The sequence below is a fragment of the Pelodiscus sinensis genome, chromosome 27 (genome assembly GCF_052426305.1).
Source record: "Pelodiscus sinensis isolate ZL-2025 chromosome 27, ASM5242630v1, whole genome shotgun sequence".
In the NCBI taxonomy this organism is placed as follows: domain Eukaryota; kingdom Metazoa; phylum Chordata; order Testudines; family Trionychidae; genus Pelodiscus; species Pelodiscus sinensis.
Window position 1 is genome coordinate 14057224 of NC_143078.1, and position 23480 is coordinate 14080703.

General features: G+C 59.3%; 1 protein-coding gene across 2 annotated transcripts; it reads right to left on the minus strand.

The window, feature by feature from the left end:
* Positions 1-257: 257 nt before the first annotated feature.
* CSRP1 (cysteine and glycine rich protein 1) lies at positions 258-23421 on the minus strand. Of its 2 annotated transcripts, none has more exons than XM_075910231.2 (6): positions 23268-23421; positions 10854-10966; positions 6927-7095; positions 5548-5677; positions 3911-4004; positions 258-1859 (listed from the first exon to the last, which is right to left on the minus strand). In XM_075910231.2, the coding sequence occupies exons 2-6, from the start codon at positions 10963-10965 to the stop codon at positions 1783-1785; spliced, it is 582 nt and encodes a 193-aa protein (XP_075766346.1). In that variant the 5' UTR covers position 10966; positions 23268-23421; the 3' UTR covers positions 258-1782. The 2 variants fall into 2 exon arrangements, with proteins under 2 accessions (XP_075766346.1, XP_075766347.1); XM_075910232.2 differs by lacking the exon at positions 23268-23421 and adding an exon at positions 18895-19053.
* Between the last annotated feature and the right edge of the window lie 59 nt (positions 23422-23480).

Below are 23480 nucleotides of genomic sequence, written 5' to 3' on the forward strand. Positions count from 1 at the left end.
GCTGCCCCAGTAAGAGTCTAATGCTGCTGCCAGGAGGAAAAAACATGCCATGAGCTGCCTGTCCCGGCTTGACATCCTGCGGCCGACCCAGCGGGGGTGATGCTTGAACTCTCAGCCAGGTCTCCAAAAGCAGGAGCCGGTCCCCTTCCTTCCAGAGCTTCCTACAGGTCAGTCCCGCAGTAGCCAAAGAAGCCGGTCCTCTCTGGTGCGACTCAGCCCGTCCCTTGCTGCGGGGAAAAAGGAGACCGAGCGGAGGCCTCGTTCTAAGAGCTTTATTGAATACACAGTGGCGCTTGGACGCAACCCTTGCACGCGGCACAGACAGTAGAAATATCGCAGCCTACTGGGTCTCCTGCAGCGCGGGAAAGACCTGTGGGACCCTGGACATCTCCGCTTCAGGACGCAGGAGAAATCCAAGCAGGGCTCTTTGGTCAGGTAAAACCCCGAAGGGAGGGAATGACTCCAAGGGAATTAGTGACGTGTTAGGCTCTGTGTGCCCCCACGGTCTGTTCCTGGGTCAGGTTTTGCATCTTTCTCCATTCTGCTCCAGGGATCGGGTGGCATCCAGGAAGGCACAGCCCCACCTAATGCCCCACAGCCCCTGAGACTGTTCGGGGGAAGGGGGGTTTGTTCACACTCTGCTGTCCCTGAGGGCAAAACTGGCCGTGGCTTGAAAACAAAAAAACCAACCAATCAAACTTACACACATTGCCCAGCAGACTTTGCAACCCAAACGCGGTGACATCAGCTGTGAAAGGAGCAGGAAACGGACCTCAGCGTTCCAGCTGACACCCACAAACCAACGGCATAAGCAGTGAAAAGCAGAAGGAGGTTGCTCCCGCGCTCTGGGGTAAAGCGGCTACAGTGCTGTTAGTAACGGAACGAGAAATCGGGGCCAAGTGTTTCCAAGTGGCCGGTGACGCAGGGCATCGGTTCTGAGGAACACCCTGCCGGGCAGCTTGGGCTGAATTCTCAGAGGTGCCAAGCGCCTGTCTGAAGTCGGTGGGAGCTGCAGTGGGTCTGAAAGATCAGGACCCCGCCGGCCCCCCAGAACCGAGGCAATCCGAGTCGGTGGCCACTTGTGGAAACACACCAGTTGACTAGCTGTAAAGCCAGGGTGTCAATTAACATGGCTGCATTGAAATCAATGGAGCGCCGCCAACGCACGCCGCTGGGGAGCTGGCCAGTGACTTACATCGGGCCTGTCCCTCCAATGAGTATTTAAATACACAAGTCTCTTTTCCCTCCTCTGTGGCTCTCACTCCCCCCTGCCGCCGGATCGCTGGCCCCCGGCCGCAGCAACCCGCCCACAAGCTCCAATCGTTTGCCAGCTTTGATCGTTTGCGACGGAGCGAGACTGGTTTCCCTTCTCGCACGTCCCGGCCGATGGCTGCGTTCAGCGCCTCCCAGGCTGCAGAGAAGCGCCCAGCTCTCCCGGGGGAGCCCGCGGCCTATGGAGGGACACTGCCCGCTGCGCGGAAAGTCTTCTGCGCGGGCGTGGAGGCCGTTTTGCCTGTGCTAGGGCCATTCTCTCCTGAGCCAAAGCCCACAGCTGTCGCCGCGGAGATTCCCGATCGGGCGGGTGAGCTTTGGGCCAGGAAGGCGGCAGCAGGCGGGCGGCGGGATAGCTAGAAGGAGCAGGAGTTTAGCAGGTAGTGACAAAGGCACTGGCAGCAGGACCGGGCTGTCTTGATCCACATGTGAAGGTCAGTGTGGCCCGGCCCAGCGTTGGCGAAGCGCTCGGCACCACAGGGGAGAGGCGGAGGCGCCCGTCCCGACGCCTCACTCGGAGTGGACGAGCGCGCCGGCTCCCTGCCCAAAGCCGAAGCCCTTGGGCCCGAAGTTCTTCGCGTAGCACCCTGCGGGAGGGGAGAAGCCAGGAGTAAGGACAATGCCGGGAAGGGAGGGGACACGGGTTTTCCAGTGTGGGATCCATGCTGAACTAGGCTCATTCCCACAGTTCAAATCAGGCAGGCAGACACAGGGTGAAGAGACAAGCACAAGGAGACTAGTTCACACAGGGGGAAACTGAGGCACAGGGCAGTAACCTGCCCAAGATCACACAGAGCTGGGACTAGACCCCAGGCGTCCTGGCTCCTCCCAGCCTGATTCCCTATCCACTGCAGCCCCGCCCCAGCCTGCTATTAGTTGCCGTTGGCAGCTGGGTGAGTGGGTTTAAAGTTCACCCCGGGTTAGAGTCTCACCTCTAGTGCTAGGGGCAGGCAAGAGTTCCCAACCGAACCCAAGAGAGGCTCCCAAAGAGCTCTCCCCTTTCTCCTCGGTCCCCCTCACAGGCTGGCCCTGCCCCAGGGACACCCCCGCAGGTTCCCTGCCCCTGAGCCGTGGGCAAGTTCCCGGGGCCATCGGCTGTCAGGACAGAGAGTTGGTGCAATGAACGGTGGACGGTCGCCCACCCTAGAGACCCAGCGGCGGGGACCCCAGGCCAGGCAGTGGCAGGGCGAGCTCCTCCGTACGGGGCTGGTGCCGCACATGAGCCAACTCTGTGGCCGGACACACGCGGGCAGTCTGGCTGCCGGTTCCTGCACTTTGGGAGCAGCTGCAAAGGACCACGTGCTCCCCGGCACAACCGTGTCTCTCTCTAGGGCCATTCCGACAGCAGCCCCCACCACCTGCATTTCAATGGCAGCTACCCAAAGATCTGAGTAGGACCTACAACTGTTCGCATTGCATGTGCTGGTTTGGGGCCGGTGAGTCATTCCACCTGAAGAGAACCGCTCTCAGAGAAACATTATTAACAGTTCACTATCCTGCTGGAAGGGCAGAACAAGTGGGGTTTTGCAGGGGTCTGTTTTGGGACTGGTTCTGTTCAATATCTTCATCAACCATTTAGATATTGGCACACAGAGGACACTTACTAAGTTTGCGGATGATAAGTTTGGGAGGGGTTGCAAGTGCTTTGGAGGATGGGTCATAATTCAAAATGATCTGGACAAATTGGAGAAATGGCCTGAGGTCAATAGGATGAAGTTGAATAAGGACAAATGCAAAGGGCTCCACTTAGGAAGGAACAATCAGTTTCACGCATACAGAATGGGAAGCGACTGACTAGGAAGGAGTACAGCAGAAAGTCAGAGTGGACCCCAAGCTAAATAGGAGTCAACAGTGTGACGCTGTTGCAAAAAAAGCCAACATGATTCTGGGATGTATTAACAGGTGTGTTGTGAGCAAGACACGAGGAGTCATTCTGCCGTTCTACTCTGCGCTGGTTAGGCCTCAGTTGGAGTGTCTGTATAATTTGTATAATTAATGAGGCTCCATTTTTGTGCAAAACCCCCTCTTGCGTAAGAGCCATTCTTCCACATTTTTTTCGGGAAGATCAGCTCTTGTGCAAGAGGGGAGTTTTGCAGAAAAACCTCTTGTGTAAAAATGGAGTTGCATTAATTAGGCAAATAAGGCATGGCAATATTCCATGCTTCGCCTCATTTGCATATTTTTGGCACAAGCCCGGCACAGCATAGACATAGCCTCAGGGTGGTGAAACACTGGAATAAGTTGCCTAGGGGGTAGTGGAATCTCCATCCCTGGGGATATGTAAGAGCAGGTTGGACAGACCCATCAGGGTTGGTCTAAAAAAAAACCCCAAAGGTCTGGTAGCACGTTATAAACTAACCAGACATGGAGATGGGATCACGAGCTTGAAAGCCTCTGATCTAATCTACATGTCTGGTTAGTTTGTGCTACTAACCTGGCTCCCCCCTGAGGGGATGGTCTAGATGGGTCCTGCCATGAGGGCAGGGGACTGGACTCGATGCCTCTCGAGGGCCCTTCCACATCTGTGATTCTCAGATTCCAAGATGCACACCTGCAGGAGCGTCTCCCCCGCCTTGCTCTGGACTCCCCCCCCCCCCGGTCCCTGGGGTGCAGGCACTCCTGGCAGGGGGGTGCTCACCTTTGCAGTAGATTTCCCCGTCTTTGTCAGCCAGCGTGGTGGATTCCAGGCCTTTGCCGCACTTGGCGCACCGGAAGCAGGACTTGTGCCAGGACTGAGGGGAGAGGAGCGGGGAGTGGTCAGAGGACCCGGGAGGCAGAGCAGGTGCCCAGCATCCACGGGAGCAGCCCCAGAGCCGAGGGAGACGTTGGACAGTGACGAGCCCCCAATCGGAGGCCCCGATCACGAGGCCCGAAGTGGATCAGCCCTGGCCAGACCAGCCAGGCCCATTAAAAGGAAGCTTGGAGGTAAGGCGAGCGGTGACTCTGTAATACCCTGGTCCTCCCAGTGTGGCTGTTTCTAGTGGCGCAGCACCAGGCCGGCATCCCCAGCAGCAACCTGGCCAGCCAACACCAGTTCCCAGCCCCTGCCGAAAGAGGCTTGGAAGACAGAGCCGGGCATGAGCAGCCGCCTCGTCCACCCGTGCAAATCGGAGCTAAGCGGCTCGTCAGAGCCAGGGCGAGGGAGACTCCAGAGGCTGTTCTAACCCAGCGCGTAGCCAGGTCTGCACCGAGCATAGAACATGCTGCTTTGGCCTGGGTTCCAAACCACCCGCCTGCCACAAGTTAGGGCTGGTCCCTGGAAGGAGCCACGGCAAATATTACCCAGCTGCTGTGCAAGCCTGAAGCCAGCCAAACCGTGGTGATTCGCGCCCCCTACGGCTCTGGCGGCCCCTGGAACGATTTGTCTAGCGGGGGGCTTGGCAGCTGTTGCTAAAGGCACCAGGCCGACTCCTAAAAGCAGGCCCCTCCCCGCCGCTGCAGCAATCCCTAGCAGATGAGTCCCTTAGGCTGCAACTAGCAAGTGCTGCTGACACGGGATTCGAAAGGCCCGCGTGGGACCTTTGCAGAGAAACAAGCACAGAGGTAGGAATGGCGGCGAAGGCCGATGCTGCCAGCAGAGCGAACGCTGCACACCGCAGGCTGGGGCGCCCGGGGCTTGCTTGGCTGTTCACAGAGCCACTAGCCACGCTGCTCAGATGCGTACTCTCAGGTCTGTTCACACAGCGGGTTCTTATGGGGGGGTTTCCCCAAACTCCCTCCTGTCCACACGCAAACAGTTCCGTGGGGCTTTCCGCCTGGGCTAGCTGGCCCAACCCACTGCAGTGAGCGCACAGGCAGACTGCCCTCCGCTGCCATCCCCCATTCCTCCTGGCCAGGACGGACAAGTTCTCATCACAGCTGAGCGCTGAGACGTTCAGAACACAGCCCCCGTGGCGCAGGGCAAGGGGGACCCCAGAGACGGCTTGGAGCCTTCCTCGCTCTGCCTCCCGCAGAGCCCAGGAGAGAGGTATCAGAGGGCACGGAGGTATCAGAGGGCTTAGGGGGGCAGCGCCTGGGTGAATCTGGCTGTGGAAGCCAGGTGCAGCCTTCCGGAGCCTAAGGGGAGAACGCCACCCATAGGGCCAGACTCCCAAGAGAGCTCCCTGCACACTGGGCGGTAGCTGAGCTCTGTAAATTCAGCCCCAGGCGTGCGTGCTGGACATCTGGCCCAAGGCAGCATCTGGGCTTGGCCCTGGACCCTGTCCCCTTGCAGAGTCAGGAACCCCCGGCCCCGCTCCCATTTCCCCCCCCACCGCCACGGCACCGCTGCCTTACCTTCCCGGCGCCGATCACCTTCTCGGCAGCATACACTGCCTGCCCGCAGCGGGGACAGCCGTCGGCTCCGCCCACCTTCTGGGCCAGCTTGGAGGCATTGGGGTTGTTGGTGGGCCGGTGGGTCTGGCTCCTGTGGGATTCCAGGTTGGGACAGAGTTAGTTTCCAGATCTGTGTTACCTGCATTCGTTACCAGCAGCGGCAGACAGAGACGGGGGATTTCACACGCAGACAAGAGAGGAGGTCTCTGCTGCAGCCATTCCAGTGCCGCCCAGCTGATTAGCAGAGCCCCCATAGCCAGCAGCATGTTTTCCCATGGGTGGTGCGCATCTGCACAGGACTCAGTGCACAGAACAAAATTTATTCTGCCCATGGATGGAAAAAATGAGAGGGAACGTTTGGTATGGGGACGCATGCAGGAGCCGGCTCCATGAGGGTGAAAGTTCAAGACTCCCCCGCAATATTTTGTCAACATCCTTGCTGCGGTTTCCCTGAAGTTCCCATTTCCCGACCCACTGTGCGAGGAGCACGAGGCGAGCGCTGCACGGTCCCCAACGCGTGCTCGCACGAGGAGGTGCTGGAGTTAGTCAGCCCTGCAGCCTCTCGCCATGGGCACGTCATCAGGGTGGGAGACCAAGGAAGTGCAAAGCGCCTTGCCCGAGGATGCTGCCGGGGAACCACCCGAGACTTCGGACCGGCGGAACGGCTGCCCTGTAACGCATGTGCATGAACGTGGCTGCAGCTCATGCACACGGAGCCGCACCAGCCGTATTTGAGGCTGAGCACAGTAGTGAGGACGGCGTGTGGCAGGCATCACCATGGGACACCCAAGTGAGTCGGGCCCAGGGGAGGGCGTCAGGCAGCTTTGCCCAGGCTGCACTGAAGCCAAGCCCACACGTCTTCATGGCTAGCGCACACATGTCGGCACACGCCGCGAGTCACGCCCAGGCCTACACCAGCAAACTGCCTGAACATCCAGCCACCCTCGGAAGGACCTAGCTAGGGGCCGAGCCAGGCGGCGCTGGCTCTTCAAGGAGGCTGCGTCCCTTTGGGGTGTTTCCTGACAAGGATGAGCTCTGCTGAGGCAATTCCAGCGCCTCTGGGATTTTACAGAGAGGCCCCCTCCCGACAGCAAGGCCACGGTGCACGTGCCCCTTTGCTCGGCATCGCTGGGGGACTTACTGCCCCAGACGGAGGACCAGGGTACAGGTCGGGGCTGGCAAGGCCGGGAAGAGCCCGCTCGCCAAACTGAGGGTGCCGAGAAGTCAGGAGAGTGGAATAGAAAGACGCAGCCGAGCAGTCCAGCGCCCCCTCCTCCCCTCCCCGGGTTGGCCTCTGCCTCTTTCCCATTTACAGCTTCACAATGAAAGCTCCAACTCACTCTTCAGGTTTGATTCCCAGCGACTCCCCCTTGTCGGTGCTCAGGGTCCCGGCTCCCTGCCCATAGCCGTAGCCTTTGGGGCCGTACTTCTTGCCGTAGCAGGACTTGCAGTAGATCTCCTCCCCGTGCACGGCCACAGTGGTGCTATCCAGGTTCTTCTTACAGACCACTGCGGAGAAGCAAGGGGAGCGTCACCCTGGCCCACGGGACAGCAGTTTGTCTCAGCTCTCGCTTCTGAGCGGCCGGAACAGACCAGCGAGCGCAGGAAAACCAGGCCTCCCAGGACATGGATGTCTCAGAAGTCAAAGAGTCAGGAAATCCCCAGACGCCCCCTCCGTGAGAGCGGAGAGTGCACAACCCCCATGCAATACCCATTCTTACAGGGACACTGGAATGAGTTCAAAAGAAGCCAGATAAAAGCCAGGAGGTTTGGAGTGAAATGTACATGAATTACCAGGAGGTAATTACCAGGTGATGCTTAACAGATAACAGGTCACTGGCCCCCGGGAGCAGCCCCACTGGTCCACCCTGCCCCAGGAGGGGCCAGTAAGGTGGCTGGCATTGAACAGGACAGTCCGGTATTTTTGCCTCCTGTCCGGTAAAAAAATTCAGAAAATACCAGATGCCTATAATGTCCAGTATCTTCTGATTTTTTCCCAGCCAGGAGGTGAAAATTCCAGGTGCTTACCAGGTTCCACAGGGGAGCTGTCCGGCCTGGCGCAGGGAGGCAAGATGGCAGGAGGCCGCCAGCAGCTGTTAGGGCCAAAAAGCCATTTCTTAAAGGGGCCACTTTTTTTTTTTTTTGCTCAACAACTTTGGTCTCCTCCCTTTTTTTTTTTTTTAAATCAACAGAATTTTTTCCCGGTGTGTGTGTGTGGGTTTTTTGGGGAGCGGGGGGGGGTGTTTGATATTTTTTCTTAAACCATCTGGCCAGCAGAGGGAGCCTTGTGGGTTGGAGGATGTTCCAGCTGGACCCGGAGTGCTCCCTGACTCAAGATCCTGCTGAATCAGTTAACCCCTTAAACCCAACGTTTAACGGGTTCACTGATTAAAAGGAGTTTTACATCCCTAATTGCCAGAGGAGAAAGGGCAAGTCGGCAGATTGCTTTGCAGACCTGATCTGCACAGGTCTACGGGTTACCCGGGGATGGGGCAGGCAAGGCAGGCTGCTTGGAGGGTCAGCTATCCCACCTGAACCTAGCCTTCAATTCTATGGGAGGGCTGCAGAGAGTGGGCCGGCCAGGAGAGAGTCCAGCCCCCAAGCCAACCCTGACTGGAGCGTGTTCCTGCCAATCAAGAGAGAGGCAACTTAGCGCTAGCCCAGAAGAGGCATCACATGCAGTACTCTGGGATGCTTAAACCAGGGGTGGGGAACCGCAGGCCTGGGGGCTGGATGAGGCCCCCAGCTTGCCTGGGTTGGGCCCCTGAGGCTCGGGGCTCCCCCTGCATTGGGGAGCCCATGCCGGCGTTCCAGCCCCCCTGCCATCATCCTGCCGGGCTGGAGCACACCAATCTACTAGCCTAGGCCCCCCAAGGCACCGGTGTGTGCGGGGAATGGGGGGCGCGCATCCTCCACCTTTTCACTCAGGGCCCACCTCAGTGAAAGGATTTTTTTCGTTTTTGCTTCTCACTTCTGTGTGGCCCCCGACTGATTTTTCTGGGGAGCTGCAGCCCCCTCCCCCACCCAAAAAGGTTCCCCGCCCCTGGCTCAGACAAACTCTTCTCCAGTGACCTGCCAGCCCTGGACCTGGGTCAGATAACCCAGACGGGGTGGGGAGGCTGGGGGGCGCGGGATCAGAGGTGGGGCAGCCTTTTGATGTGTCCCTACCTCTGGCGGGAAAGGAACAGAGAGGCCGACGGAGGGAGACAGCAGCGAGCCCAGCAAAAGCCAGACACAGGCATGTGACTGCCATAGACTCGATCCCCACCCCACCCATCTCCCTTAAATGTCATCAGGAAGCGGCGCCCGGCCGCCTGCTTGGCGCCTCGCCAGACGGAAAACGTCTTGCCCTTACACAAGGATTGGAGAATGCAAACAGCAAGCCGAGCGCTCCCCTCTGGACGCCGCAGCGGTGGCTCCGTGGGCCAGCGCTCTTCCCCTAAATATGGGCTCCTAACTCAGCCCTTCCCGGCCCCATGGCTAAATATGGTGCGTTTCCTCCTGGGCAGCTGCTCTCTGTGCTTGGAGAGCAGGAGAGGGAAAGGACAATTTTTGCCTTGTAGGGAGGGTTATGTCAGGAATTTTTGCTTCTGGTTAATAGCAGCCCCATCTCTCTGCGGCAGAACGGGGCTGGCGTGCAGAGCTGGTCTCCCACAGTTCAGCCAATCCCCACCAGCTGAGCAGTTTAATAAGAGATTGGGGTGTTCATCTACACTAAAATCTTGCACATCGTCATCTGCCAGGTCATGGGGGGAAAAGCATGCACCCAGCTAGCAATCCCCTGCTGGCAGCAGCCCCAGCGTAGACGCAGCTGGGAGACAGAAAAGTGCTTCTTGGCCACAGGCAACGTCCTTCGGAAAGTGGTGTGCAGAAAACACTCGCACGCTGGGCTCTGTAGTTCAGCTGTAGCCTGGCACTTGGGGGCGGCACAGACCAGGCTCACAGGCGTGCCCCAGTTCCTGTTTGGGGAGGCAGACACTGGAGCAAACCTGGGGGGGGGGCGGGGAATCTCGTGCTGTTGTATAATCGCCGGATCTTATAGCAACTCCTCCCATCCCCCACCAGCTAGGATTTCTGGGGAACTACTGTTTCCTGGGACAGGACGTGGCAGCAGCAAAAAGCAGCTGCCTGGCCCCGCCCTGCGTTTCTCTGGGCACAGGTGATGCCTGCTCAGGTGGGAGCCAGCACAGCAGCTGCTCCCTGCCCAGCGCAGGGCAGTAGGTGGAGGCAGCTGTATGGATAGTTCCACACAAACCCTTCCCTCTTCCTCCTTAGGCAGCCCCCAGATGTGCACTCAGCACTGGCACTGGCATTGCAATGGTGCACTGAGGCATCTGCATGATTTGGGGGGTGGGGTAGGGTCTCATTGAGAAGCACAGGGGGCAGGAGCTGGGTGGATGTTTTCCCAAAACACCCTGACTCTCAAACGACAGGGAGCTGCAGTCGGCTCCCATCCTGTCCGTCTGCTCCTGGGCTTGGGGTCGGGGTCGGGGGACTAGAACCCGCCATCCTATGCTCCGCAGGCGAACACCCTATATGCTAAGCCATGCCAGGACAGCCCCCCTATCTTCGGGGTCCTGTTATCTTGCCTTTCCACTGCCGGAGCTGGCTCCAGTTCTGTCCGTCCGCTCCCGGGCTTGGGGGTCGGGGTCAGGCTCCCTGCCTGTCCTGGCACCGTAGACTGTGCTGCGCCCCAGAAGCAGATGGCAACAGGCCTGGCTCTAAGTGGCGGTGGGGAACGCACAGGGCTCTGTGCCCTGCCCCTAGCATTAGCTCCGCACTCCCATTGGCCGGGAAACTGCTGCCGGCTGCTTCTGGGGTACAGCATGGTCTACGGGGCCCCCCTTTGCACCTCTGACCAAGAGCCACTTGAGGTAAGCCAGCCCTGACCCCCCCCAAAGCCAGAGCCCCCTCCTACGCCCCAAAGCTCCTCTCCTCAGCCCCACCCCATCCTCAGCCCCCCACGCTAACCAAATTACATTGGGTCGTGGCATCAACAACTTTCTTCAACTAGGTCACAAGAAAACCAGTTTGACAGCCGCTGCTCAGACAGCCCCTAGCTCGGCCAGGATGCTGCGCACGGCTCCTCCCCCAGCCCGGAGGAGAGAGGGAGCATTCCTCCCCGCCCGCTGCAATTAGCCAAATGCCAGGCTGTGTGTGTAGGGGGGGGGAAGGAATCCGGGGGCCTGTTTCCATCGCGGGCAGGCGCACGCAGGCCCGGGCGTTGTCATGGAAGCGGGAGGGCCAGGCCCCCGCGCGGTACTCACGGCACAGGAAGCAGGACTTGTGGAAGCTGTTGCCTTCGCACTGCACCTCCTCAGCGAAGTACACGGCTTTCTGGCACACGCCGCATCTCTTCCCGCCGCCCCAGTTCGGCATCCTGTGGGGGAAAGCGAGGGGAGACAGCTGCACTCCCTGAGGACTGAGCAGGCGGCTGCTGCACGGCGCTACCGGACCCGTCCCAGGGCCATCTCAACAGGAGCGTGGGGGCCCAAGCAAGAGCACATGAGCGGCACCACCTCATGCAACGCAGACGGGAGCCGCCCGGGGGGCGTGTACCCCGACGTTGCTCTCCCTGACCCGCGAGGTTCCCACTTGCATCCCTGAGCTGTCTGGCCTGGGGCCCTGCGAACCCAGGGCACAGCCGCAAGCCCCACAATAAGGCAGCGGGGGGGATGCAGTTGGCACATGGGTCACGTGCTGGCTGCCCCAGTGGTGTTCCCAGCCGTTCCCCATCTGGGCCTAGAGCCAGCTCCCCCAGTCCCAGAAGGGGCCGGGGAAAGAGCAGGCCAGACTCCGGTGCCTGCCCTCCCTCCTAGCACTTCCACGGGGCGCACGAAGGGTTTTCACCTCGCCCACTTGGCGAAATGAGACACCTCCTCGCTGCTTGCCCAGAGGTGCAGGGATTTTCTCGGAGCCCTGGGCCCAGAAGGATTTTAGGGGAGAAAGAGAGTCTATGCGGGGTGATAAGTGGCAGGGATGCAGTTCATCAGTGTAGTTAGCCCCTGGCAGGCCGCCACTGCTTTGTGTCCCTGTCCACGCCACTTCCCACGGCTCCCATTGGCTGGGAACAGCGATCCGCAGCCAAAGGGAGCTTCAAGCCGCCATGCCAGCAGAGGCGCCGGTACATAAAGCTCACGCTGGCGAACCCCATCCAGTCCATGGGCCATTTAGTACCCACCCCGATGCAGACTCCTGGGCCCCAGGTCTGTGTAAGGTGCCCATCACCATGGCATCACCTCTGGACAGGACTGACCCTTCTCTGAACCAGGCCCCGGGACAGGCAGGAATGACGGGAATCAGCAGAGCAAAGAGACCAGTAACAACCCCTACCAAAGGGTAAAGGAACAACCGTGGGAGGGAAGTCTGCACAGGGTAGCTCTGAGTAGACTGCCAAAGCAACAGGCCTGGGGCAACAATCCTTGGAGTCCGGCTATCTGGGGTGTGGGGACTGTACAACCAACCTGAAAAATGTCACTAGATTCCCTTCCCCTCGGAACAGCCGTCCTACATCTCATAGACTCATAGACTTTAAGGTCAGAAGGGACCATTATGATCATCTAGTCTGACCCCCTGCACAATGCAGGCCACAGAATCTCACCCACCCACTACTCACCTATATCTCAGATTTTGGGGTCCTCAAACGATGGTTTAAAGACCCCAAGATGCAGAGAATCCTCCTGCTAGTGACCCGTGCCCCATGCTACAGAGGAAGGCGAAAAACCTCCAGGGTCTCTGCCAATCTACCCTGGAGGAAAATTCCTTCCCGACCCCAAATATGGCGATCAGCTAAACCCTGAGCATGTGGGACCCCAAATAAAGGCAAGAGACAACCTCGGCGACTGGGCCAGATATATCCCGACTCTGCAGTTCTCCCCACGCCCCAACTGCACCCCCATTCGAGTACGCCACCCCCTCGGATTATCTGCCCACATGGCCCCCCTGGTCCTGGCACATTAAGAGTTCTAGCCTAGATCCAACCCCAGAGAGACTCAAGGAAGCCCAAGACACCTGGAGACACGCCTACCCAGCTGACAAATGTCACAAATGATTTAATTGCCCTGCCTAGGCCAGCTCTGAAATCCTCAGTTGGCTGTAGAGGGTGGCAAGTGGGACTTCCTATGGGATCTCCAATCTCCTCTACCCTGGAAACTCAGTGCCAAGAAGCTGTCGGAATGGGACCAGGGATTTGTGGTCCTTCACTTGCAATCCCAAATTGTAAGAGGTGCTGAGTCATCAGTCAGAACCAGGCCCAAGGACAGTATGAGACTTAATCCATCATCGACACTGGTGCTTCCGTGCATTGCAGGCACCAACAGCCCTCGCTAAGCCCATCTCATCCTCCGTCCCGCCAGCCCTGTGGCATGGGGCGGCAGAGCGCCGGGGGGCAGCGTGTGCTTGGTGCCGTACAGTCAGGGAGAGAGAGTACTCCAATGACCACGCACCCCTGCGGGAACACAGCCGCGTGCTCTTTGGCTCAACCTCCGTGAACGCAGCAGGGCAAGTTCCCGAGGGACCCAAGCGTTTGCCCAGACTGACGCCACCCAGCAGCTCAGAGGGGCTAACCACCCCGGCCAGTTTTCATACGAGAGCTATGACGGCGAGGAAGCTTGGTCCGGGGGTTTGCGGGAAGTTAGAGGAGGGGGATGGGGATTATTCCTCACACTCTCTGCCTTTCTTCCACTATTTGATCTGAGGAAGTGGGTCTGGCCCACGAAAGCTCATCATCTAATAAACCATCTTGTTAGTCTTTAAAGTGCTACATTGTCCTGCATTTTGCTTCAACTAACTTCCTATGTAATCTAAGGCAAGCTGTAGTCTCCCTATGCCTCAGTTTACTCGTCTGTACAACGGGATAATAGCTCTGCCCCTCCCCACAGGTGGCTGTAGTGTCGCCGTAGCCTGTGGGACAGAGTGGAGCCCAGCGCTGCGGGAGCAGGGACCGGCATAGGGCAAGGTTCACGCCCCGGTAGCGCAGTGAAGAGAGTTGGGCACAGAATCAGCCTGCAGCTAGGCCATGCCCCCGCGAGCAGTTCCTCAGCCTCGCTGTTGAACACTCCAAACGCAAAATGGCCTGGAGAGGCCTGCCTGGATTGCAGGGGGAAATCCCCAGGCTGGGGGCCTGCCCCATGGCTCTAAGGGCCTCCAGGCACTTAGAAGATTAACTCCAGTAGCCTGCGGCTCACGGCTCCACCCCAGGGCCCCGCAGGCTGGGTTTTGTGCATTTTCCTTTCGGCTGCCGCCAGCCGCTGCCAAATCCCTCCCTTTCAGCCTGGTCAAGGGCCCTGGATTGCCTTAAAAGGCCTGTTTGTCAGAATCTAATTTCACTGGGCTGCGGGGGAGTGGAGCGACTCCCTGGAGGACAAAGCCAATAGCAGCCTGCCAGCCAGCCCCAGACGCAGCCCCAGGGTGACTCTGAGAACACTGCTTCTGTAGTTAGAACAGAGCTTCGCCAACCCTTGCAGCATGATCCTAAGCATTTGCCCATCCCCCGTTTTCCGATACCAGCCTCCCCGGTTTCAGAGGAAACAGAGCGACTCGTCATCCCCCTACCCCACTGTCCATCCCCTACTACTACTAGGCAAATTCCATCTCTAGTAACCAGCCAGCTGCAGGCCACCCACAGATACACACAGCTGTTGTGCAGTGCTCTGGTGTATGCTGTGTTCAACCCCAGAGGCAGCTGCAACCAAAGCCACTGTCAGGCTGTCTGGCAGGGTTTGCTACAGCAGGCGCGGGACGCAGCGGAACGTTTTTCAGCAGCCTTTGTGAGAGAGGGGCTGGGACGAGCCTTGTTTGACACCAGTTGTCTGACACATTGACCGCGGCCGAAGAGCGGTCGCACGGCTTCTCCCAGCAAGACCACCCCCGAGATTTTCGCAGCGAAGACGGTATGAACCGATTCCCCAGTAAGCAGAGCAGCCTGTTCCCCTCCCAGAAACACACAGTTGTGGGGCCACTCACATAGGCGCAGGAACTAGGGGAGCGGGCGGGGCTGCAGCACCCTTGGGCTCTTGGCCGACTGCCCACGCTCCAGATGCCCCCTATGCACCAGGGGCTCTGCTCCCGCCCTCAGCTGGGTCAGAAAGCAGCAAGAGGGATCAGGGCTGGTAGGAGGAAAGGAGCGTGAATGGGTGTAGTCACTGGACACGGGAACGACCACATCCGATCGGGGGGCTGGCCAGCCCGGCTCAGTGTCCCATGTGACGGGGCCCCGTGCCAGCTGCTCCCGAGGAACATGCAGCCCCCTCGCATGCAGCTGACAGATGAGCGATCATCTATTGCTCTAAGGCATACCCTAACTTCTACCCACCCGCCACTGAATTAAGAGCAGGACGGGTTTGTAGCTCTTCCAAGCGTGTTCTCAAAGTTCGGAGAGGGAAGGGAGAGTCACGGGATTATCGGGTGCCCGTCGCAGGAACCCGCAGAGCAAAGGCTCCTCCGGCCATGCTGCGTGGGGGAGGGGTGGGACCGCCCCACGCTCAAAGAGGCGCGACGTGGCAGGGGGAGCAAAGCGAGTTGGGGCCTTTGTGCTGCCTGGGAATGTGCTGCAAGAGCAGCTCCCTGCCCAGCCCCGCCAGTCTCCCAGGCCACATTGCATGGAAGGGGGGAGGAGAAGAGGGGAGCGGGTGGAGAAGGATGGGGAGGGGCGGAGCAAAGGCAAAGGGGGCGGAGCTCGAGCAGGTAGGTCATGTGGCCAATGCCCCTTTCCCCAGTCACATGTAGCCACATCTTAAATCTGTCTGGAGGAGTGGAGCCCTCCTGTTCGCTCTCCCGTGGCTTTGTGCAAATAGGCCTGGTGAGGTAGCATTTCAGCCTGGTGCTCTCACCTGCTACTGGAATACGCAAGGAGATGCCCAGGGCCAGCCTTTCAGCAGGGACAAAGGAGCACCCAGCAGTGGCCAGCCAGGCATGAATGGCCCATCAAGACCTGCCCTGCTATCCCAGAGAAACAAGCCTCTTTCTAGCCACTGGGAGCAGGTACAAGAAGAGACCATGACTGTCCTACATTGGCCTCGCTCCTCCCCCAACTCAGTACCTGGGAGAACAGCTGGACCCCAAAGACTTTGAACTGGAGGAGTTTGGTCTCAGCTGGAAGGGGCCCAGTCCCTGCACATGCACAGAGGCACTGTAAGCCGTGTGTATCAGCTGTTAGGGTGCGAGATTATTTGATTCAAATTTGGCTGACTGGGAGTTAGATTTTAGACTGCAAATAGAGTCGTGTTTCCCAGGTAACCAGCGTGGCTCTCTATGCCTGCTACCTGCAAGTCACCTAGAATGGCTCTTCGAGGAGTTAATAAATCGGTTTGACACTTTGCCTATGTAACAGCCACCAGGTGGATTTGAACCTGTGACCTCTGAAGTGACCTCTACCCTCTGAGCTAAAGGCCAGCTGGCTCCCAGCCTGTGCTGTGGAGGTCTCTTGATCTTAACTGTTGCTGTGGTCTAGGTGCCACTGCATGGTAATCACACGAGGGGTACATCTAGACTACATGCCTCTGCTGACAGAGGCATGTAAACTAGGCTACCCGACATAGTCAATGAAGTGGGGATTTAAATATCCCTGGCTTCATTAAAATAAAAATGACCGCCGCGCAGTGCTGGCTCAGCTGTTCATCGGCACAGCACGGCCGTCAAGATGCAGATCGGTCGACAGGAGAAGCCTTTGTCCATCGCTCCCTTATGCCCCGTGGAATGAGGTTTACAGGAGCGGTCGACAAAGACTTCCCTTCTCAACCGATCTGCGTCTTGATCAGCTGAGCCGGCACAGCGCGACGTCCATTTTTATTTTAATGCACAAGGCACCGAGGTCTGCTCAAAGCACTGTGGGAATTTTACACCAGGGACTCTCCAGAGAGGCACTAACCTCACAAACCCACCATCAGAGGTTTTAGCTTTGAGGAATTGGCAGATTTCAGGCCTATGACACGGTCATAGGTTCGTGGACAAAGTCTGGCTTCCAAGGAACAAACGGCTGTAACCACACCAGGCCAACACGGACAAACAAGACAAAGAAGAGATGGAAACTTTCCAGGATTTAGCTCGAGGCAAAGGTCTTGTTTTCCTGGGCAGAGCACGAAGCAGGACCCCACATGCACGTTAGCCTAACGAATGTGTTCGCACTTTGGGCTAGAGTCTGGAACTGAGGGAGAGGGCTCTAGAGAGGGACCACAGGGGTACGATTTAAAGTCTGCCTAATTATTGGAAGAGGAAGTAGAACAGCACACGAATGAATTTTGCAGGGGATAAGTAATTGGCAGGAGCTGCAAGAACTAACGGGCTGGAGAGGTTAGACAGCTGGGCAGGAAAGGCAAGGGGAATCACTTTGCAAAGAGGCATCCAATCCCTGGAGGAAAGCCACAGGGACAGATTTTGGAGGGCTCACCGATGGCACTAGATTTTCAGGGGTGCTTTGCGCCTAGAGTTCTGCTGGCATTTAGCCGGGCGGGCCAAAGTCTCCGTACTTCCAGATTGCCTGTGAAGTGGTGATGGGAGAGGGGTCACACTGTCACTCTGAGTTGACAGCACTTCATGCCAGCTGTGCCCAGGTGTCAGTGCCTGCATGAGGACCGGTCCGGGGGGAACTTGCCAATGGAAGGAAGACCTTTGCGAAAGCAGAGGGTCCAAAGGAGACCGCGGGGCCAGGCCTCACGTGTACGCGTGCAAATCAGCGGGACTCGGTTGAGTCTGTGAAGATACAGGCGTGTCAGGCTGGGGTGGGAGAAACGAGAATCAGGCCTCCAGGCAGGCAGCACAACGGATGCAATCTGAGGCCAAAGTGGCATAGCTGCAGAGAGCAGCGCACGCGAGAGGCCTGGCAGTGAGCGTGGGAGTCAGAGCGGGCAGGATGAGCAGGGTCCATAGAGACCAGCAGCAGCCCCCGGCTAGTGCAGGATCCACGCATGGAGCTTGCCAGAGCACTTCGAGGCACTTGGCCTTCCAAGCAGAGCATCCCAAACCCACAGCGTCGAGCCGTATTCACCACCGGCTTTGTGACAGGCAGAGATTCACACCAGAGACCGGCCCAAGTCTGCTGCTTCCAGAGGGGGATGAGCCCACGTCTCTGAGCCAAGCACAAACACCAGCCCACAGTGCAGTAGCCCGGTTACCATACATGGCCATTCCTTAGAGCTAAAGGGCAGTGAAATTCCTGAGGAATGAGCTATTACAGCCGGGAGACAGCACCAACCCCCAGGCACTCCACAACGGGGCTGGCTTCAGGGGCTCCACCCAGACCCGGTTTGGATGGAAACATTGGACTTTTCCACTAAGTGAACAGTTGGTAGGAAATGTACGACCCCCAGGGAACGTCCAGGCGCTGGAGAGGCGGGAAGCAGCAAGAAAAGAGAAGCTATTCGGTTTGTCAGCAAAAAGTCAGGCAGGGAATTTCCCCCCATCCTTCCTTTTCTGACCCGCCCTATGTACGCAGGCCATTCGAGCACATCCCAGGCACCTTTTCCCAACAGAGCCAGCTCCAAGGCGCCGCTGTGCCCCCCCAAGAGAGGGAATCATGAAGCAGACCTGCCACTTCTGAGACTGTATTTGGTCCAGATGCTAGGACACCCTGGGGAGCTGGCAAGGAGAGGTACAAGCCTCCAGAGAACAGCTCCCCTTTGCAAGTAGGGAGACAAGCCACTCACCCAGCCCGTACCACATCTCTGTAACAGCATGCCCAGAGGGCAGAGGGAGGAGTATTTTGGCACCTTTTCAGGACTACCCTCCCAAGCTCAGAGCAGCTGCAGGCGCCAGGCTGTTCCTGGGAAGATGGAGCCCACAAACCGAGACACCCTCTCCCCAAACTCTGCCTGGGGAAAAAGACGTTGAAATGCCAGCCATCTAGTAACCAAAGATAGATGGGGCCTGGGACCGTATCTACAATCACCTTTGCCCTCCTGCATATCCCAGGGCTGGGTTTCTCATCAAGGAGTTGGCTCACTGGCCCTTGACCCTCAAGTTTTGAGCTGACTTCCAGCAAATACGTTTACACCTACTAGTCACTGTCCGTTGTGCCTTGCCCAGCTCTGGCGAATGCCCCGCCCGCAAGCTCTACTCTTAATCTGTGCAGCCATCTCTCTGGATTTCTTGCTTTAACAGAAAGTTGAAGCTCATTGCTTTGGGCCAAAACCTGAGCGGGTGCAACTGTAGTTATTCCCAGGACACAACCGAGTGCTGCTTGACACCGACGGACGATGTAACCCTCCAAGTCTATAGGGGCGTAACCTTTACCCAGACCAAAGAGACAAGTCATCTCTGCTCAGGGCTTCCCTTCCCCACAACCTTCTGCCAAATGGAAAGAGACGTTCTTACCTCCCTCCCGGGGGTTGTAACTCCTGATCGGGAAAGGCTCCGAGCGCCCCACACTAGGGAAGTTCTGCTGCAGTTTTCTCCTTCCTGCAAACTCACAATGTTGAACTCCACAGGCAATAGGTTGGGTTTCCCCATTAGGTATAAACACCCTGCCCCCCCTTCCGGGGTTCAGAGCGCAGGCGCATTTCTACTTCCCTCCTGGCAGGAAATTCGCTTAGGAGGAGGAGGAGGTCGGCCTGCTTTTCCTGTTTAAATGGCCGTGGATTCTTAGTCCTAGGCAAGAAGGGACAACTGGGACCATCTCATCTGACCTCCCTTACCACACGAGCCACAGAACGACCCCACCATAGCGGATCTCTTCGCAAATCATGCAGCCTTCATTAAAAAACAGCCAGTGACCGAGAGCCCACCCTGACCCTTACTAACACCTTCCAACAGGTAATGGCTCTCACCATTCAAAACTCACCCCTTGTATCCAGGCCTATTTCACCCAGGCCTCACACATCTCCCCCCAAAATATTTCGGAAAACAAGATTGTAGGATGCCTCAGTCACAGAGACCAGAGCTCGGGCCTGGGCCTTTATCCCAGAGGGTGCAGTGCACACTGGCAGAAGCAAAGCGTCTAAGAGCATTGGCAAGAAGTGTGACAATCCAGCACATTTCCAGATTTTGGCCACAGGTGAAACGAGCGTGGGAGATCTCAGTAAACGTGCACTGGGAGCTGTGCAGCAAAACCCCCTCCTAGGAGCTAGGCCAGGTCTGAGAAGGAAAGGTGATCTGGGGATGGGAGTGGGGATCAGCACTGCGAGGCATGGACAGGACTGTGGGAAGGGATGGTCCTGCCAGGTCAGGCTTGAGGGGCACTGGCAGAGCTAGGGTGCAGGAGGTGCGTTCACAGAGCTACGTGCGTACATAGGAAACTTGCACCAGACCAGACCGCACCATGCGCAGCTCCAGCCAGCAGCGTCGACCCTTCATTTCCGGGGGTGCTACGTTCACCATCAATACAGCAGTGCGCGTCTGTCATCCTGCCTACTTGGGGGCTAAGGCTTGAGCTCAGGGTTCGGGGCTGCGGTGGCTACACTGGCAGCCTGGCCCTTGGGTGGCAGACGGACCAGCTAGATAGACGTGTGAGGGGTCGAGCAGCCCAGTGCATGGCACGGCTCAGCCCCTGGCATTATGGAAATCCACGCACAGGACTTACATGTTGCCCCAGCACACGTGTGTGTGTGTGGCGGGGTCTTTGTACCTGCCAGCCAGTGAGGCTAATGGATTCTATTGAGGCCCACAGCTGTATCCTACCTTCCATGGCTGAACCACTCAAGAACCTGCCAGCACCAGAGCTTGGGGATTGGACAAGCGACTAGCAGGCTCCCCAGGCTGCTGTCTGCAGCCAGGGCAGGGCTGTTTAGATGGCACAGGCTATCCTCAAAAACCTGGGCTGGAAACAAAGTCCTGGACCAGCCTGAGGCCAGAGGAGACGCTCAGTTCTGAACCACTCCAGCTTTGGGGGTGGGGTAGGTCTGGCATCCCAGCCTACCCTGCTCCTAGACGTGTCCCGTCCCCCCGTCTTTGGGACATGGAGGGCAGAAGGCCACCAGCCTGAAAGTCAGCTCTGAAGTCAGCACCTGCAAGCCCCCATGACGTGCAGTGGCTCCAAATTCAGGGCACATGGGAGGGAGCAGGGATGCAGCTGGCTCTGGAGCAGCTCAAAGTTGCCCCGCCCTGGAGAACAGCCTCATTTGAGGACTTGGGACCAAATGGTCTCAGTAACTCCCTTGCTCAGCCAGACCCGTGCCCCTTGGTGCCAGCCTCCCCGTGCAGCGCAGCCCCACGTAGCAACACAGCCAGCCCCCCATGTCCCCAATCTGCACCCCCGCAGTAACACAGCCGGCCCCCCACCTCCCCAATCTGCACCCCCGCAGTAACACAGCCGGCCCCCCACCCCCCCAATCTGCACCCCCGCAGTAACACAGCCAGCCCCCCACCTCCCCAATCTGCACCCCCGCAGTAACACAGCCAGCTCCCCACCCCCACAATCTGCACCCCCGCAGTAACACAGCCAGCTCCCCATGTCCCCAATCTGCACCCCCGCAGTAACACAGCCGGCCCCCCACCTCCCCAATCTGCACCCCCGCAGTAACACAGCCGGCCCCCCACCCCCCCAATCTGCACCCCCGCAGTAACACAGCCGGCCCCCCACCTCCCCAATCTGCACCCCCGCAGTAACACAGCCAGCCCCCCACCTCCCCAATCTGCACCCCCGCAGTAACACAGCCAGCTCCCCACCCCCACAATCTGCACCCCCGCAGTAACACAGCCGGCCCCCCACCTCCCCAATCTGCACCCCCGCAGTAACACAGCCGGCCCCCCACCTCCCCAATCTGCATCCCCGCAGTAACACAGCCGGCCCCCCACCTCCCCAATCTGCACCCCCGCAGTAACACAGCCAGCTCCCCATGTCCCCAATCTGCACCCCCGCAGTAACACAGCCGGCCCCCCACCTCCCCAATCTGCATCCCCGCAGTAACACAGCCGGCCCCCCACCTCCCCAATCTGCACCCCCGCAGTAACACAGCCGGCCCCCCACCTCCCCAATCTGCATCCCCGCAGTAACACAGCCGGCCCCCCACCTCCCCAATCTGCATCCCCGCAGTAACACAGCCAGCTCCCCACCCCCACAATCTGCACCCCCGCAGTAACACAGCCGGCCCCCCACCTCCCCAATCTGCATCCCCGCAGTAACACAGCCGGCCCCCCACCTCCCCAATCTGCATCCCCGCAGTAACACAGCCAGCTCCCCACCCCCACAATCTGCACCCCCGCAGTAACACAGCCGGCCCCCCACCTCCCCAATCTGCACCCCCGCAGTAACACAGCCGGCCCCCCACCTCCCCAATCTGCATCCCCGCAGTAACACAGCCAGCTCCCCACCCCCACAATCTGCACCCCCGCAGTAACACAGCCGGCCCCCCACCTCCCCAATCTGCACCCCCGCAGTAACACAGCCGGCCCCCCACCTCCCCAATCTGCATCCCCGCAGTAACACAGCCGGCCCCCCACCTCCCCAATCTGCACCCCCGCAGTAACACAGCCGGCCCCCCACCTCCCCAATCTGCATCCCCGCAGTAACACAGCCAGCTCCCCACCCCCACAATCTGCACCCCCGCAGTAACACAGCCAGCCCCCCATGTCCCCAATCTGCACCCCCGCAGTAACACAGCCAGCTCCCCATGTCCCCAATCTGCACCCCCGCAGTAACACAGCCAGCTCCCCATGTCCCCAATCTGCACCCCCGCAGTAACACAGCCGGCCCCCCACCTCCCCAATCTGCACCCCCGCAGTAACACAGCCAGCTCCCCACCCCCACAATCTGCACCCCCGCAGTAACACAGCCAGCTCCCCACCCCCACAATCTGCACCCCCGCAGTAACACAGCCAGCCCCCCATGTCCCCAATCTGCACCCCTGCAGTAACACAGCCAGCTCCCCATGTCCCCAATCTGCACCCCCGCAGTAACACAGCCGGCCCCCCACCTCCCCAATCTGCACCCCCGCAGTAACACAGCCAGCTCCCCACCCCCACAATCTGCACCCCCGCAGTAACACAGCCAGCCCCCCATGTCCCCAATCTGCACCCCCGCAGTAACACAGCCAGCCCCCTACGTCCCCAATCTGCACCCCCGCAGTAACACAGCCGGCCCCCGGCACCCCACGTCCCCAATCTGCCCCCCTAGCAACACAGCCAGCCCCCCACCCCACAAGCTGCCCCCCAGTAACACAGCCGGCCCTCCACGTCCCCAATCTGCCCCCCAGTAACACAGCCGGCCCCCCACCCATAATCTGCCCCCCAGTAACACAGCCAGCCCCCCACCCCACAATCTGCCCCCCAGTAACACAGCCAGCCCCGCACCCCACAATCTGCCCCCCAGTAACACAGCCAGCCCCCCACCCCACAATCTGCCCCCCAGTAACACAGCCGGCCCCCCACCCCACAATCTGCCCCCCAGTAACACAGCCAGCCCCCCATGTCCCCAATCTGCCCCCCAGTAACACAGCCAGCCCCCCACCCCACAATCTGCCCCCCAGTAACACAGCCAGCCCCCCACCCCACAATCTGCCCCCCAGTAACACAGCCAGCCCCCCACGTCCCCAATCTGCCCCCCAGTAACACAGCCGGCCCCCCACGTCCCCAATCTGCCCCCCAGTAACACAGCCGGCCCCCCCGGCCAGAGCACGAGGAAACCGGCCAGCTCCTCTCCGACTCAGCATTGACTAAGATGGTCTCGAGTCCGGAGCCGGCCGGGGTCTGCCCGCGCAGGGGCGGGGGGGCCCACGCGTGACCCGGGGCAGAGACCCGCGCGGGGCACGTACCTGATGCTGGGCCGGGCTCCGGGCGCTGCGTGGCCGCTCCGCTGGGGCCGCTTTTGTCTCGCGCCGCGCACCCCGCCCCGAGGGGCTGATGTCACGCCGGGGAGGGAGGCAGCGCTGCCCGGCCCAGCCCAGCCCAGCCCCGGAGCCGCAGGGCAGCACCCGGCCAGGGCACGCTGCTCCCAGTGCCCCCCGAGCGCCCGGCCTCCCAGTCCT